Source organism: Aythya ferina, assembly GCF_964211825.1.
Source record: "Aythya ferina genome assembly, chromosome: 8".
Taxonomy (NCBI): domain Eukaryota; kingdom Metazoa; phylum Chordata; class Aves; order Anseriformes; family Anatidae; genus Aythya; species Aythya ferina.
The window spans coordinates 19,492,025-19,507,896 of NC_140304.1; the positions used below are offsets into that span (position 1 = coordinate 19,492,025).

The following is a 15,872-nucleotide window of genomic DNA, read 5'->3' on the forward strand; positions in this document are numbered from 1 at the left end:
TTGAAGAGGTGTTGCCTATGGGAAGTCCCTGCGGGATCAGTTTGTGAAGGATGGCATCCCATGTGAGGGACGTCATGCTGAGCAGGGGCAGAGAGTGACCACGAGTGGTAGAGACGCAGTGTTATGGGCTGACCACAGCCCCCTTTCCCCATTCCACTGTGCCTCCTGGGGGGAAGACGTAGAAGAGGGTGGGTAGGGGGAAGGTGTTTTAGTTTATATTTCAGTTTCTCACTGCTCTAGCTTGTTAGCAGTAGCTACTAAGTTACTCTAATTTCCCTATGCTGAGTCTGTTTTGATTGTGATGATAATTATTGAGTGATCTCCTGTCCTTATTTCAACTCTTGAGCCCTTTTCATTGTATTTTCTCCCCCTTTCCCTTTGAGGAGGGTGAGTGAGAGAGCAGTTGTGGAGTTCAGCTGCCTAGCTGAGTAAAACCACCACAGTCTTACTTAGTCTTACTTAGCAGTCAAACATAGGTTCAGATGGGAGGAAAAATTATGACTGAGACAGAAGATGGTAAAAAGTGAAAATACATGGTAAGTACTTGAATCCAGGTATCTGCTGCAGTTCCACTTCTGTTTAAGGGGGAGTGGTTGTTTGGTTATGTGATTTTTTTTCTTTTTTTCCTAAAGCTCATTGTTTCCGTTAAGAAGTCTGCCAAAGCCACATTCTGCCTTTCTTACTTGTTTGGAATTTAACTTTATTCTAAAACCAGCCTCAGTGTTTTTGGCACCACAGATTCACCAACTGAATTTTCAGATATTCTAGTGCAAAGACAAAGAAAGGAAAACAACGCCAGAATAAGAACAATACTTGGAAATTATATAAAAACATTATAGCAAGACCATCAAAGTGCTTTAAAGCCTACACAAATGTAAGAAGCAAAGTATTATGTTTGCATAGTTTGGCATATTGTTCTCTAGGACAACTTGCAATCATTGTATGCAGAACAGATTTCTGCGTATTTGAACATTATGGTTCCTGTGTAATTCACAGTCATATTCTTTTGCTTCTTTCCTTGTATTTAGATGGTAAATTGTCTGGACTATGGACTTTCTGAAGTCAAAATACCAGGGCCATTTATTTTATTTTATTTTAGTCTCTGTTAAGATTTTCATGCAATTAAATTCTAAACAGAGGTCTTATTTAGCTTGTACAATCCTGGCTGTAACTCCATCAGAGGGTTACAACATCAGACAAAAATGCTTCTGTATCACTGTGGTTACATCAGCTCCTCTTCACTGTTCATACGTTTGTTCTGATGTGTGTTCTGATGCCCTGAACATCTTTCTTACTGTGTCTGTATCTTGTACCCTTACTATTGAGAAAATATTGCTTGTAATTTGTAGATGGATGAACTGTTAGTCCTAAAGAGTGTTCTGAAAACTTAGTGGAGTGACTAATTGGCTACAAATTTTATAAGCCTCTACTCAAAGTAACTTTAGCAATGTCAATAGTTGAAAAGAATAATATGATTTTTGATGATAGAAGACATAGGTTGCTCGTAACAACCCATCTTGTGCTTTCTCTATTTCTACATTCAGTACACTAGCAAGTCTTGTAGATCTCAGCAGGTTTTAACTTGGAAATTTTTAATGATGTGATTGGTTTCTAGTCACTTTCTCTATATGGCGAGATGATGTGGAAATAGCTGCTGGAAGAAGAATAATAAGGTAATGAGAAAGGTATTAAATTGTGAGAGTTGTACAGGACAATGTCATTTTCTGGGATGATGGAAGTTGTGACTGTAAGTGTAAGCTTCTATTCTTGATAAAGGGGGGAAGGGAATCCTCAAAAAGATGGTGTATTTCTCAGAGAAGATGGTTTTAGAAATGAATGCATCATCTGGTTTTGCTTAATAATCTGTTTTTAAAAAAGAGTCTCATTAGAGCCTACATTTCCATACAACATTTTATATAAAACAGTATGATATGAGATTAAAGATATGTTCTTTTTTCATGTTTCATTTTAACTGTGGCATATGTGCAGAACAAAGGTCAGGTTGCCCTTGGCCATGAACAGAAGCTTGGTTTTGGTTGTATTTGTTAATTCAAACCTTGTAGGGCATGTATGAGAGAGCCTTAAAGAGAGTATTAATTTTGATATTTTGATTGGTCAGAAAATGGATTGGAGAGAAGAGGGACAGGGGATTTCTCTCTTTTTTTTTTTTTTTTTTTTTTTTTTTTTTTCCTAATATTCTCCTTTACTTCCAGTCATATTCTGCAAGAAAAAGAACATCTGGCCTTGTGCCTTGTGACTTCTCACAGATACATCTGTAGCTCATCAGACACTGTTTGTTATTTAATCACTTGAAGCTGGACAAAGAAAATGTCACAAGTCAAATTAATATCTTCTGGCCTAAATGAATTTTAGCTCCATGTCTATGCCAAGTCACAGTGAGAGAAGCCTATCTAGCTCCAGAGCATCAATCCTTTACTTTCAAGGGTAGCATCGTGTGAAATTCTAGCAGTCTGTTAAGGAAATGCCTGTTTTTACATCTTTATCTAAAGTTTCAAAGCAGAAGTCCTGCTACAGACTGAATAGTACCTCTAAAGACATTTCTTTTCCTTTTCTGTCTTTCTAGTCTGGTGAACTAACTTGTTTTTTAAAAAAACATTTCCAGCCTCGTGAAAACAAACAAAAATCTTGCGCAGCTGAATTACAGGAGGTTTACCTGATGAAAAGTTGCCGCAAGAAAAAAACTTGCAGCTAAGCTCTTTTCCCCAGAAATATTTACAGATACCTGTCAAAGATTGGAATTGTGAGGGAATGAAGAAGGGGAGAGCTAACAGCTCCCACTCCACTGCTGCAATTCTCTTCATGGCTCAAGAACTCTCATGCAGCTGAAGAGTATCCAGATCAGGGATGGCCCTACTGTCAACCATAACTTAACAGGCTATTGAAATACTTTGTAGTAATTTAACAAAAAGATTACATATCTTCATTTTTGAAGTTTGCATTTAAACACATTCCTTGCAGTAGTTTCCAAAACATTCATACTTAGAGGAATATGATTCCCAAATTTCCTGCCAAGACAAAGCATTGCAATAATATGCCAACAGAGCTATTGGTAATCTGTGCTAAGCCTTCTGTATGAGTATTAATTTCTGTTTGACTCAGGCTGCAGAAAGCACCTGCTTTCTTTGCGATGTCCTGGAATATTTTTCTCTTTAAGCCTGAAGGCCTCTTTTCCCAGAGGAGGGAAGAGAGGGAGTTGAGGGAGTTTGTAAACATGTGGCATCTTCAATTCTGTATTTCCTATTTGCTTTAGGTATTTTAACACCTTCTGTAAAATTTTAATGTAGGCGTTTTTCCCCTGCAGTTATATACTGTTTTCAGTATGGCTCATAGATCTTTTCTGCACAAATTAAAAGAGGAACATCTTCAAATAAAGGTTACTATAGCTTCTGATGTAGTGGTGGTATGATGATTTCCTTTGCAGATCTGCTGTCTACTAAGCCTGTGCTACATAAGCTGCATCTACCTCTACTGAAGTTTCATGCTCAGTTTCCTGAACAGCTTGTTCATGCATTTGTCACTGCACATCTTGAGTCTTCTCTAATCTTTCAAAGTCACTCACCTATGTAACTCTGTTGGGCAGGCTGTCTGTATATACAAGTATACCCATGTTACCCTGAAAGTCTTCCTTCGCCTTCTGATAGCCATTGACTTTGAAAGGGTGTTCTTCTCAATTTCAATGAATTTTCTTGGTCTTGGTCCTTGTTTTTGGCACTTTGTCCTCTCTTCTCCCTTCTCCTTTTCCCATAGCATCTGCTGCTCTGATTTCCTGAAAAAAAAAAAAATCCCTCATTACCATTTGATAAATGTTTCCTCCTACTCCTTTTAAAATACAGTAAAGTGTTACTATTTTTCCAATCAGATTTTGATTTTCCTTACCTATACTAGACATTGAGTCTTATATTGCTTGTTTTCTTTTCCCCTACTTTTTCCTTATTCAGTAGCCTTTGTGGAGCAAACCACTCTACAGCAAATTAAATTTTCTTCCACAGTCCATTTCAACATAGTTAATGTACATCACTTCGGTTTTCTCAGACTGCATGGGGTTGTCAGACCACAAAGTGAAATCCTCCGTATACTCTGCAATAAATCAAGTTAATTTATCAGCTCAAACCTACAAAACTTGAATTTCCTGCCCCAGTTCCAGGAGAAAAGCCCACATGAGGGCAGGTTAAGTAGCCCCTTGCTAGTGGGAAACCACTACAAACCCAAAGCTAAAGAAGGTGAAGGCTGCTCAACAGGAGGCAAGTCAAGAGCCCCTGTCTCAACCCTGCCACAGTGTTTGGCTTAAAGGACAGCAGTGTTTCTTATACTTAAGCTGCATGTTGAGTATGCTTTGACCATTTTGGATATTCTCTTTTTTTCCCCAAAACAGTTTACAGATTCCTAGATAGTTTTCAAAATAAGATTTCTGTGTGTTCATGTGTGTTTAATGCTGAAGTAAGGGAAAACACTTGCAGTTGCTATGTATGTGTAGCTATTTCTAATGCAACCAATTCACTTGTGTGTAGAGCCCAAGATAAAATTCCATGGGGGATTTTAGATTTTCAGTCATGTACAACATTTTTTATTTAGAGTTGATACTGAAAAGAATTGCCATTTTCTTTGTGCCTTTTAATTCTGTACAGTTAAAATTTGCATAGGTGCAACCTTCTAAGAAGGCTGACATAAAAGGGTGAAGTCTCAATGAGGTGAACAGGGAATTACATGAATAACTCCTATTATTAATAATGGGACTTGTGTTCCTTTTCCCTACGTACTCTGTTGAAAATCGTATCCCTGAAGTAGTTGACAACAAATATGCTTTCCCTGTTTAAGTTGCAAAGCACACTAACATCAAGGTCACTTGCTCCATTTGACGGAAGAAAAAAAGCACCATATAAAATATGGATAGAGTGTCAATCAAAACCAGTTTTACAGTATACGCTATGGTAATGTGAGTCATATCGCTTTTTTATTTTTAAACACAACTAGATATGGTAGTTTGGCAGCACTGTTTTTACAAAGACAGTGCCTTCAAACTCTTTCATAGCAAGACTGGAAATCCTGCCAGGTAAAAAAAAAAAAAAAATATTGAAAACCTTTCTTCCCGTATAGGCCCGTTTTGACAGGAAATCTTTGAGAGGCAGCAGCAATGAAGTGCCCAGAGATTTCATCTGTCTTCTTTTGCTTCAGGAAATGCTGAGCACAGGCTCCCCTATTAGGCAAAATACATGAAGTACCAAATCCCCTTAACAATCATCTACAGTCTACTCTTAGGTTGACGGCTTTCTGTGTCCTAGTCTGTCAAACAGGGCCTGTTACTGAGACTCATATTACTGGGACCAATGTGGAAGTTTTTGACAGTACTTTGAGGAAAAAAATCATATTGTCAGTGTTTACAAGTTATCTTGGCCAATAAGTTTTGCATGGGCTTAATCAGAATAAAATATATCATACTAGAAAGTTGTTAATTCACAGTGATTCTTCCTCTGCTCCATAGTTCTAACATAAAGATCCAGTTTGAAGGCATTGTCTATCATTCTGTAAGAGTGAGTCAAACTCAGTAAATAATAGGTGCTGTATTATAATAACAAATAGTATTTTTGTTTGTTTTTGTTAGATGCCAAATCTAAAATTTAAATAATGTTTCACAAATGAAAGTGACAGCTTGCAGTAATTCTGCAGGTGTCCAAGCAGATGTACTTCCAAAAATAATTAGACAAAACATGTACAGATTGCAAGAAATATGAAAAAATTGTCATCAAATTTTCATGAGTAAATACTCTGTGTATTTTTTTGGACATTTTAGCTACTGTAAAACTAATAGCTATAAAGAAACTTGCAAACACTTGAAGAACAATGAATGCACTTAAATTCTAAAAATTATTTAAGCCATAAAAAGCCAGTCTTGTCTTTGAACATGGAGTTGCAAAAGAAAAAGAAAGTAAACAACAAAAAAAGAAATACAGGTGTCTTAAACAAATATAGTCTTTCTCCAAGTTTTGTTGGAGAGTTTTGTCAACTGTACAAGTAGTAAGTTGTAAAAAAGTTTGAAACATGGATTCTGTCCTCAAACTACTATTTAGCACGGTGATTTCCCTGACTTTGCTGAATGTATTCATGATTTCTATTAGAGTTAGTTAAAAGAGAATGGGAAACAGAGTATCTGTATTTATTTCACATCAGCTGCATACATTTTGTTGAGTATGGAAGTAAAAATGGGATGGAAAGCAGATTTCTGAAGTTTCTCCTGCTTGAAATATGCATGGTGTCTATGTCTTTGCTATTCCTGAAGAAAATGTATTCTAGGAATAACCTTGGATATTAAATATCCCGCTCCTCTTTTCACCTAATGCTTTATTTCAGAGGTCAACACAACAAAAGGTGAATGGAGATGGTGGAAAACTGGAAAGTGAAATAATAAAGGCATAAGCCAGGAATGCTTAAAATAGACCAAAATAAGGTGTGTATTTCCCTATATTTCCTAAATGGTTAAATCATTATTGTATAAAATAAGTATCCTAAGTATAAGGATAGGAAATTAGGTCTCTTGTTCACCATATGAATATAACCACTTTTCTTAACTTGTTCGAATTTACAATCTTGTTCTTTCAGTTCTGTGTTTATGGCCCAAGTAATCTGTTTCTTTTCCCAGTACAGTGACAGAGTTTAACAAAAGATGTTGCTGACGTCTTGCCATCAAGCAGTCTATGGTAGATTACATGTCTCTTGGGAAATAGAAGATGTGATTCTGAATATAGTAAAGCAGAAGAAGGAATTTAATCTGGATTTCCAATTTGCTGGGCAAGATCTCTAATCAACAAGCTATCATATGAAGTAGAAGGCAGACCTTCTTCCTACAGCAGTTATCTAACAAAAAAGTTGTGCTTCCATCCCCTCTCTCCTTATGGAGTGTATAAAGAATTTTAACAACTAATCAAGGAACACAGTTAACAAGGGTTAGTGAAAAGCAACCCACACCATGGATTCCCTACCTCTTCTCTTCCTCCTACTCCATCAGTTTTTAAAAGCAAAACCATTCTGGAGAGAGTTCTGCTATATTTGAAGTGTACAAAGACATGCCCTTGCAGTAAAGTATGGGGCAAAAGATTTGGTTTAAATTCCTTCCCTTAGGACTGAATCCCTCACAGCTGTAGGAAATCCGTTTGCTACTGTCCATGGAGGTCCCTGAAGCATACATTCCCTGGGTGGAGTGGCAAGAGGCGAGATGTGGTGATTGCAGCATTGCTGGGGGAGGCTGCTGGCCATTCAAATGAGAGAAGGAAGGGAGAGCACTGTTTATTCTCCTTTATCTTTCTTTTCATTTCTTACTTTGATTATAGGCAGTAAAGATTTGTTAGTCATTTTGGCCACCCTCCAGCCCATTTCCTACAGCATTTCCCGTGGATTTTTTTTTCAAGTCTCTGTTATCTTAAGCTATAGGATATCTGACATAGTGCTTGGCAAATGATTCTGCAATTTAATCAGCACCAGCTAGAGTACTGTTATGGTATTGGTTTGTGTTGCTTTTTGTAATTTTACTTATTTAAGTCTCAAAACCAGAACCAATTTATTTGCCTGTGTTTTTTACTAAGTAGCATGTGAATATGTTAAATATATTAATTTTCCAGGCATCTTTTTAATAAGTTCTTTCACAAGTACACCTCTGATTTGTATGACTTCACCCTGGTAACAAAGCTGTGCATAAAACCGTCGGCATGGCAGTGTTTATAACCTTAGTTCTTCCTATCTCTCAGTGGAGCAAACTGCTATCCCAATTGTTCTGTGCAGGAATTTTCCCATTTCCTCATTGTTTAAATATACAAAATTGAATAGTTTAAAACCTTTAAATGTAAAACTGCACATGCTCTTCCATCACAGTATATTTGTTTGCCTAAGAGTCTTGGCTTGAGTATTCTAGCTTTTACTTTCTATTCTTTTCATCTTTTTCCATAAGCATCGTAGTTCCTTTTTCTCCAGCCTATTCATTTCCAATTAAACCCTTTCATGTGATGTGTTTATATGTTTCCATTGTATCTTCTATTTTATTTGAACATTTTAATTTAAATATTTGAATTAACTTAAAAACAATAATAATGTAACTTTACTGTGCAGATTGCACATTGCAAAACTGATATTTGTGCTTCCTTTTTCATTGTGTCCTGTGATGGGATGGAACATTTTTTATGACCATGAAAACGATGGGAAAGGTTTCAAACAGTGGAAAATTTAAACAAAGATTTGGGGGTATTTGAACATTTCCCTCTCCTTTCGTCCTGTTCCTGGAGATATGTCTGTGATGCTTTTGAAACTGTAGAGATGTGAAACAAATCTTATGGCAGATGCTATCATTCCTAGTTGAGTTGAGTCATTTTCAGTCCACTAACTTAAATGATTTTTGGATTAGACCCTACAGAAAAGGATGTCATCTCTGAGATGTGAAATGGTTCTTCACAACATCCAAGGATAAGTATTGCAAACAGAATTGATTTCATATAGAATCTTTCTTTTCTCATTACAATGGATTTAGCTAAACTGTCAGAAAATGTCAGATCTTTTATTTGTGCCCCACAGAACTTTTTTTTTTCTCTATTATTCTTTTTTTAGTTTCTTCCTTGCTGAAATACCTAGTATTCTGCTAGAATTTTAGGCACTTTCACTAACATCCTTGGCTTCTGCAAACACTAGCTACCTTCTCATTATTTTCAGATAATACACTATTTACAGAAAACTCCTTTCTGTGTTCTGAAATAGACTTGCAAGTGCATGTTAAAAGGAGAGTTTTGCTGTAATCCTCAACATTTCTAACATGAAATATTCCATCAATTCGATCTGGTGTCCAGGTAAACAAAGTTTACAGATGCCAACTGTTCCTCACTGATGTTAAAATGAATGTGGTGCCACAAGGGGACTGCTGTTATTCATTCAACTGCAGACTTCTCTGCAAATAAAGGTGGGAACCTTTGTCACTGCTCTCTCTACACTTGTCAGCTATTTATTCGTACTTCCTTCTATCCCACACCTCTCTTGCCACAGCATACAGGGTGTCCTTGTTGCAGAATCCTAAATAATGAAATGCTTTTTGAAACCTGTACTAATAGTGCTGATGGCACAGTATCAACTTTGAAGTGGGTGAGCATGGCTTGAAAAAGCAAGAGACTTCAGTCAGTGCTGTGCATATATAATACCATGTTTTCTGTGCAGAAGCAGCTGACAGCAGGATAATCCAGGAGGATAATGCAGGTGCAAAAATAGGAGAGGCAGTCCAGGCAGAATCTCTCTCTACTTCTCAATCTTACGAAAAATGATTTAAGTTCTCTGAGGTTTTGAAGATGAAAATGTTGCATTGTTTGCTATGGAGAGATGAGATTTTCCTGATGGTGATTAAAAGCTGGAGGGAAAGAAAACAGTGAAATGAATAGATATGTGCAAAATGAATTTTCAGTTCTCTGTCAATGACTGGGAAAGGAGTGAAACTGTACTGTGAAACAATAATCCTTTAATTCAAAGAATAAAAGGTGTTCTAAAAACAATAAATTCTGACAGAAAATTGTGAAACTTTATTTTTAGATTCACAGAAATGGCAATCATTTGGGTAAAAGGGATGGGTTCCTTATAAAATACCACATCCACTGGCTTTTTGGTGTTTTTATTGTCTGTAATAAGTTGGCATTCAAAAATAGTATGTCGTAATGAAATATTGGCAATTCTGTCTCACGTTGGGTTCTGCTGTCCTGGTGCAAACTTTATTCTTTCACTTTCTCTACTCTTTCTGTGACGTAGGCATGGAGCATCTTCCCTATGAAGAAAAGCTGAGAGACCTGGGTCTGTTCAACCTGGAGAAAAGAAGACTGAGAGGGGATCTTATCAATGTGTATAAATACCTGAAGTGTGGGAGACAGAGGGATTTGGCCAACCTCTTTTCAGTGGTTTGTGGGGACAGGACAAAGGGTAATGGCCACAAGAAGGAGCACAGGAAGTACCGCACCAGCGTGAGAAAGAACTTCAAGGTGAGGAGCACTGAAACAGGCTGCCCACAGAGGTTGTGGAGTCTCCTTCTCTGGAGATATTCAAGGCCCGTCTGGACGCCTACCTGGGCAGCCCGCTCTAAGGAACCTGCTTTGGCAGGGGGGTTGGATCTTATGATCTGTCGAGGTCCCTTCCCTTCAATACCCCTACAATTCTGTGATAGGCCTCTTTTAATTTGCGTGGTGTGAGATCTGATTAGCCACCCCCAAGAGTTTTGCTGCTGATTTCAGTGAAACGGGATTTAATCCTTATTTCTGTTACTCTGTTCATGGAACTCTGCCTTCTACCTAATTTTTCTTTATATTTTGGTAGCAGGCCTACTGTCTCATTAGGTCTTTTTTCTTCCCGCTACATTTTGTAGATGATTGCCTGTATCTTGGTGTTACAGATGAGGATTTACCGACATTGTTGTTTGTACCCTTCCGTTATTACTGTTCAGTATTTCATTCATGGCAAATTGACTTGAACTGAAATGTTCAATGTGTCAGCTGCTTCTTAATTAAAATAGGTGTTCAAAGCCACCAGGTGACATAAAATATCAGGTAAAGATATTTTATTGTATTGATGTATTAAGACTGTTAGTTAGTTATCAAAAGGAAGAATGTCAAGATTTCTCATTCTTACAGGACAGCTTCTGGATGGGATACATCACCAGGAAAGGAATTGTAACTATGCTAAAGAAATACTCATTAGTTGCATATCAGTCTGGCATTTAAGTAGCTTGGGGCACTACTGTATGCAATGTATAAAGGCTCTCTTCCCAGCACTGTGTTTAGTACCATTCTCAAGTTTTTATAACTGTTAATCTTGTGCTTTGTGACAGTTGAAACTTGTAACCTGGAGAGAAACAAGCTCTGATCCTGGCTTTTGAGTAGAAACTCTTAGGATGAGGTATTGCTTCACTAGGAACTTGCCCCCAGCAACTTTTTTCTTTCTTTTTTATTTTTTTTCCCCACCAATTTATTTTTTTTTTCTGATGTACAAGTGAGTAAATCTTTGTGAGACTCTAAAACATAGACACTATACAAAGGTACAGAAGTTTAAAAGAGAAGAATTGGGGTGAATAGTGCAGTGTACACAGACTGTCAATCTGAGCGAGCTCACAGATCCCATGAAACCACTGCTTTTGCTTGAACCTGCAATAGGCATTGCTTACCTTTTATGCTTCTGAATGTGAGGTAAACTCTCTGATGCGGAATATTTGTCAGTCAACTACATAAAACAGAATCACATTTTCTCCATTCTTTTTTATTTTATTCATAGCTTTTTACAAATTCCCTGAGAAGAAACTGAATTAACTTAAATCTGAATGTTTTTTATTTATTATCTGGTTGTGCCTTTGTGCCAGATTCCACTTTCCAGGGAGAGTGTATATTGACTTCAAACTCAGATAACTGTAGATTAGTCAATAGCTATATCAAAAGCGCCAATAACTTTGTCCTGTACAGATGTCCTTTTTCTTTACCTGGTAAAAAAAATAAAAATAATGAAAAATAATAATAAATAATAATAATAATAAAAGGCATTGGAAGACTGCCACATTAAGGTTAGTCTTGAAGAAAAGAAAGAAAAGAAAAAAATAATTTGTTATTGAGACAGATTTGCCAATATCATTAAAAATGCTCTCATAGCTTATACATATTTTGCAATAGCAGAAATACATACAAGAAATGTAAAGTACTTTGAAGAAATATAAATAAAGGTTATTAGTCTGGATATAGAGGCCAAAAGAGGCACAGACAGTCAGAACTTTTGCATGATTATTTAGCTAGAGAAATTACTACAGTCAATAAAAGTAATCCCATGGAGAGGTGCAGCTGATGTAACTGCAAAAATCAGGCCTTCTGTACAAGCTGTGGTGGGTTGAACTTGGCTGACTGTCCAGGTGCTCACTCAGCTGCTCTCACTCCCCCTCTTCAACAGGACAAAGGAGAAAATAAGATGAAAAAGCTCATGGGGTTAAGATAAAGACAGGGAGAGATCACTTACCAATTACCATCACAGGCAAAACAGGCTTGACTTGAGGAAAATACATGTAATTAATTGCTAATTAAAATAGATTTGGATAGTGAGAAACAAAGCCAATTCAAAACAATACCTTTGCCCTGGCATCTACCCATGCTCAAATCCATTTTTTCATTGCTGTCTCCTTTACCCATCCTATGCCCAGAGCTGCACATGGGGGAGCAGGAGAGGAGGATTAAGCTTAGTCCATCACTACTCGTCTCTGCTGCTCCCTCCTCACACTTTTCCCCCATTCCAGTGTGAGCCCTTCCCATGGGCTGCAGTGCTTCAAAAATTGCTCCAACATGGGCTCTCTGTGGGCCACAGTTCCTGTCAGGACAGCCTGCTTTGGTGTGGTGTCCTCCACAGGCTGCAGTGTGGATGTCTGCTCTGGTGTGGGCCTCTCCTTGGCTGCAGGGGGGGGTTCTCTGCGCTGATGCCTGGAGTATCTCTACCCCTTTCTCCTTCTCTCCCCTCATTATTCCCAAACTGTTTCTTACACCTTTTTTCTCATTCCTCACTCTCTTCTGCAGCATTTTGCTCTTTCTTAAACATGTTTTCACAGAGGCGCCACCACCTTTGCTGATGGGCTCAGCTATGTCTTGCGGTGGGCCCACTGCAGAGCCGGCTGGATTCAGTTGTGTCTGGCATCTCCTCCCAGAGACCGGTCTGCAGCCCTCGCTGCAGCACCTTCCTATAGACACCTGACACACAGCCATGACAAAAAGTAGTTCAAAGAAAGTTTCATAAAATATTATGGAGAGAACTCAAAGGTAATTTAAAAGCTTTGATATGTCTTAAAAGTTCTAGTTTTTTTGTCATATAAATTTACTTCCTTTTCACAAGTGCATTAAGAGGGATCTCTCTTAAATCTTCCAGTTGTCTAAAGGAGTTTGAAGCCTGTTATTCTCCTGCTACATAGGGTCTGCCCTCCCACAGAGCTGTATGCTATTTTTTAAAAGTGCATTGGTGTTCAAACACTTACATCTCAAAGGCTATTTTGAAGGTACCAATTCTTTTCTATATATTGATTTCTGGAAATTGAGACTGTTTTAAATAGAAGGGTGTTTTTGACTCTCAGTTGCAGGTCTTTGCACATAGCCTTTGAATCTTAAAAATACCACTACTCTCATTATTTTCAGGGCTAAATCCAAAGAGGTTTGGACATCTCAATTTTGTTTAAATTCATAGTGTCAGAGCCACTTCCAACCTAAAGCTGTGGCTCACCATGATGCTTAAGTTTCTTCTGGTGGGCATTAGGCCAAATGGCATTAGGCGGCTTATCCTTTGCTCCCAGGCTGAACTGAGAGAGGATGCATTCCCTTGCCTGCTCAGTCCTTGGGGCTGGATTATTACAAGTTTATAAAACACAAAATTTACTGAGGGTTACCTACCTTCCTTCCTCTTCTGTATCCTTTGAAAGGTGTTGTAGCCTCATCTGTGATGCACAGGACACCAGGACACCCATGTTCAAAACTCTGCTTTGCTCAAGCTGAACAAGGACTTCTATTAATAACTAGCCTGAAAGTTCTTTATATTCAGCTGTTGAGGATGCTTACCGTGGAGCTGCAGTCCTGAATTCAAGTACTTCCTTCAAAAGTGGTGTGAAAGGTATTTTATTCAAGATCTCCCAGGAAATGCTCTACCAATTACATTTAACAGAATAAATGGAGGGACAATGAGATTATTTTTTTTTCCTTTTCCTTTATTTTTATTTTTTAACCTTGTTTTCCTTCATCTAAAACTGCAAGAAAAATAGAAAAAAAAAATCATCATAGTTGCAACCCATAGTTGCAATTGAGTTGCATTGAGTTGCAACTTAATTGAGTCATTGAGTTGCAACCCATGCAACTCAAGCATTCATTATTGTAAATTCTGAGTGGAGTCAAGATTTTGTAATCTGGAGTTAATGGTTTAATTTCCTGAGAAAGGATCATACTCACTTTTCCATGTTTGCCATCAGCTGGTTAGTGTTGTCTTTGTCAGGTTTGTGAAGCTCATTCTTGGTTCTCTTTCATGTTTTCTGAATGCTGGGTCCATTTTTAATGCTTAGGTGTCTAGATACCACCAATAGTGGTATGATTAATGTTATGATACCTAGATCATTTTGTGGATTTAATCCTTCCTGCAAACTTTTTATGAATGAAAGCACACAATTATTATCTAGAATGAAAGAATAATCACATAGACACTCATCAGTTAGATGCTGAATATAAAATGAGTACATCCTAAATACATGTTTTTTTCAGCTAAGACTTTTGAGTGTAAATGTAAAATTTTCTATATCATCTGACTCAGAATATAAAAGATCAATGAAAATTGTGAATGCAGGTATATCTACCTTTTCAAAAATAGACAATATTTGAGATTATGTACATTAAATTGTTTGAGCTTATGCATATAGATCATACTAAATTATAAGGTACAGTGATACTAATCGATATTGTGTATGAAAGCAGATGCAGGACTATTATTATTGCTGGTGTGTATTCCAAGAGAATATATTTGATATTTGAGAATTTGATATGTAAGCATGCTGTCTGTTTTCACATAGTAGGTTCATAGAGGTCTTTCAATATAGATCTATTTCTGATTAAAGGGAAATAATGTTGGTTGCTTTGGGAAACATTCTTGCTCAGAATATTTATTGAACATGTGGGTCTTACCCATTATGAGAGGTTGTATAATATATAATATTCATTAATAAAGCTCAGATATAGATTGCTGATTGTGCCTGGGATCCCATTATACAAAGACAATTCAGCTATAATATCTTCCAAAAGCATGCAAGTTTCATATCAGAGTAAAATGCCATAAAATTGCAAATACAAAATTACCACTGCTCCTGGAATTCCATGAGATGCATCTGAACTACACATCTGTATGTGTAACCCTCAACCGTATGAGGCATGCAAATTTTCCTGAAGCCCAGCACAGACAGTACTCCAGGATGTCAGATCTAACCTTTATATAGTCAAATCTCTCAAAAAGACACTGAAAATGTTCATCTCTCATCCCACTTCTTGCCTTGTCCTAACAGCTACCTTTTGCTCTAATCGCCTTGTGTTCTCTAAGAGCAGGTCAAAAATAGCTAAGCAGGTCATGAAGAGACATGGAAAACATCCTACAGAACTAGTTTGTATGGTCTGCTCATCTTACCTGTAATGTGCTGTCTTTTTATGATAAGGTGTACTTTATCGGTGGGTTAACACCACCCTTGAGGATTACCACCACTTATCAAATGCCTCTGCTATTTTAAGTGACTACTGCTGTGGTGCTTACAGACTGGAAATTTGACTTTGCATCCTTCTATTGATGTTCATTCTAAATCTCATATACAAAGAGTAAAAGGGGAAAACAGAGATAAGCCAATCTTGAGAAAATCTGTGATGTAAATAAGCAGTTTCCCCACTGGGCTTGCTGACAGTAAGAAACTGAAATATTCAACCACCCAGTTAAGTCAGTCAGGCCTTCTTTTTGCTGGTACTGAATTCCCCAGATAAATGCCATATCATCTTTTTTCATTACCAAAAGGAAGATATTAGTCAGTGAAATTAGTTCTGTTTTTATTTTCTTTAATATATGCATATTTAATGCCTACTTAGCAAAGAAAACTCCAGAATTATCTTCTCAAAACTTTTACACACACTGCAAGATTAGAAATCATAACTATAGGAAGCTCAACTTCTGTGCTTAAGTCACCGAAGGTCACAGGTTGCATGTTACCTTTAAGTCTGCAATTTCAATGTGAAGAGCATGAAGAGATTTTTATTTATTTATTTATTTATTTATTTATTTTGTGACAAAGCACAACAGCTATGATTTTATTGTACTTTGAC

At 37.2% G+C, this 15,872-nt stretch overlaps 1 protein-coding gene across 2 annotated transcripts in view; it reads left to right on the plus strand.

Annotated features, from left to right (window-relative positions):
* The window catches only part of LOC311440967 (uncharacterized protein), a 181,617-nt gene that overhangs the window by 147,546 nt on the left and 18,199 nt on the right, over nucleotides 1-15,872 (plus strand). Inside the window, exons 2-4 of one of the 2 annotated variants that reach the window (XR_014695689.1) lie at nucleotides 6,367-6,463; nucleotides 8,408-8,953; nucleotides 9,784-10,907. Coding sequence is in view for 1 of the 2 variants with exons in the window: in XM_084528532.1 (XP_084384658.1) it covers nucleotides 8,893-8,953; nucleotides 9,784-10,010 (288 nt within the window). In the remaining variant the exon portion in view is untranslated. Of the gene's footprint in view, nucleotides 1-6,366; nucleotides 6,464-8,407; nucleotides 8,954-9,783; nucleotides 10,908-15,872 lie in introns of those variants that run through there. The other variant, XM_084528532.1, reaches the window with a different exon arrangement.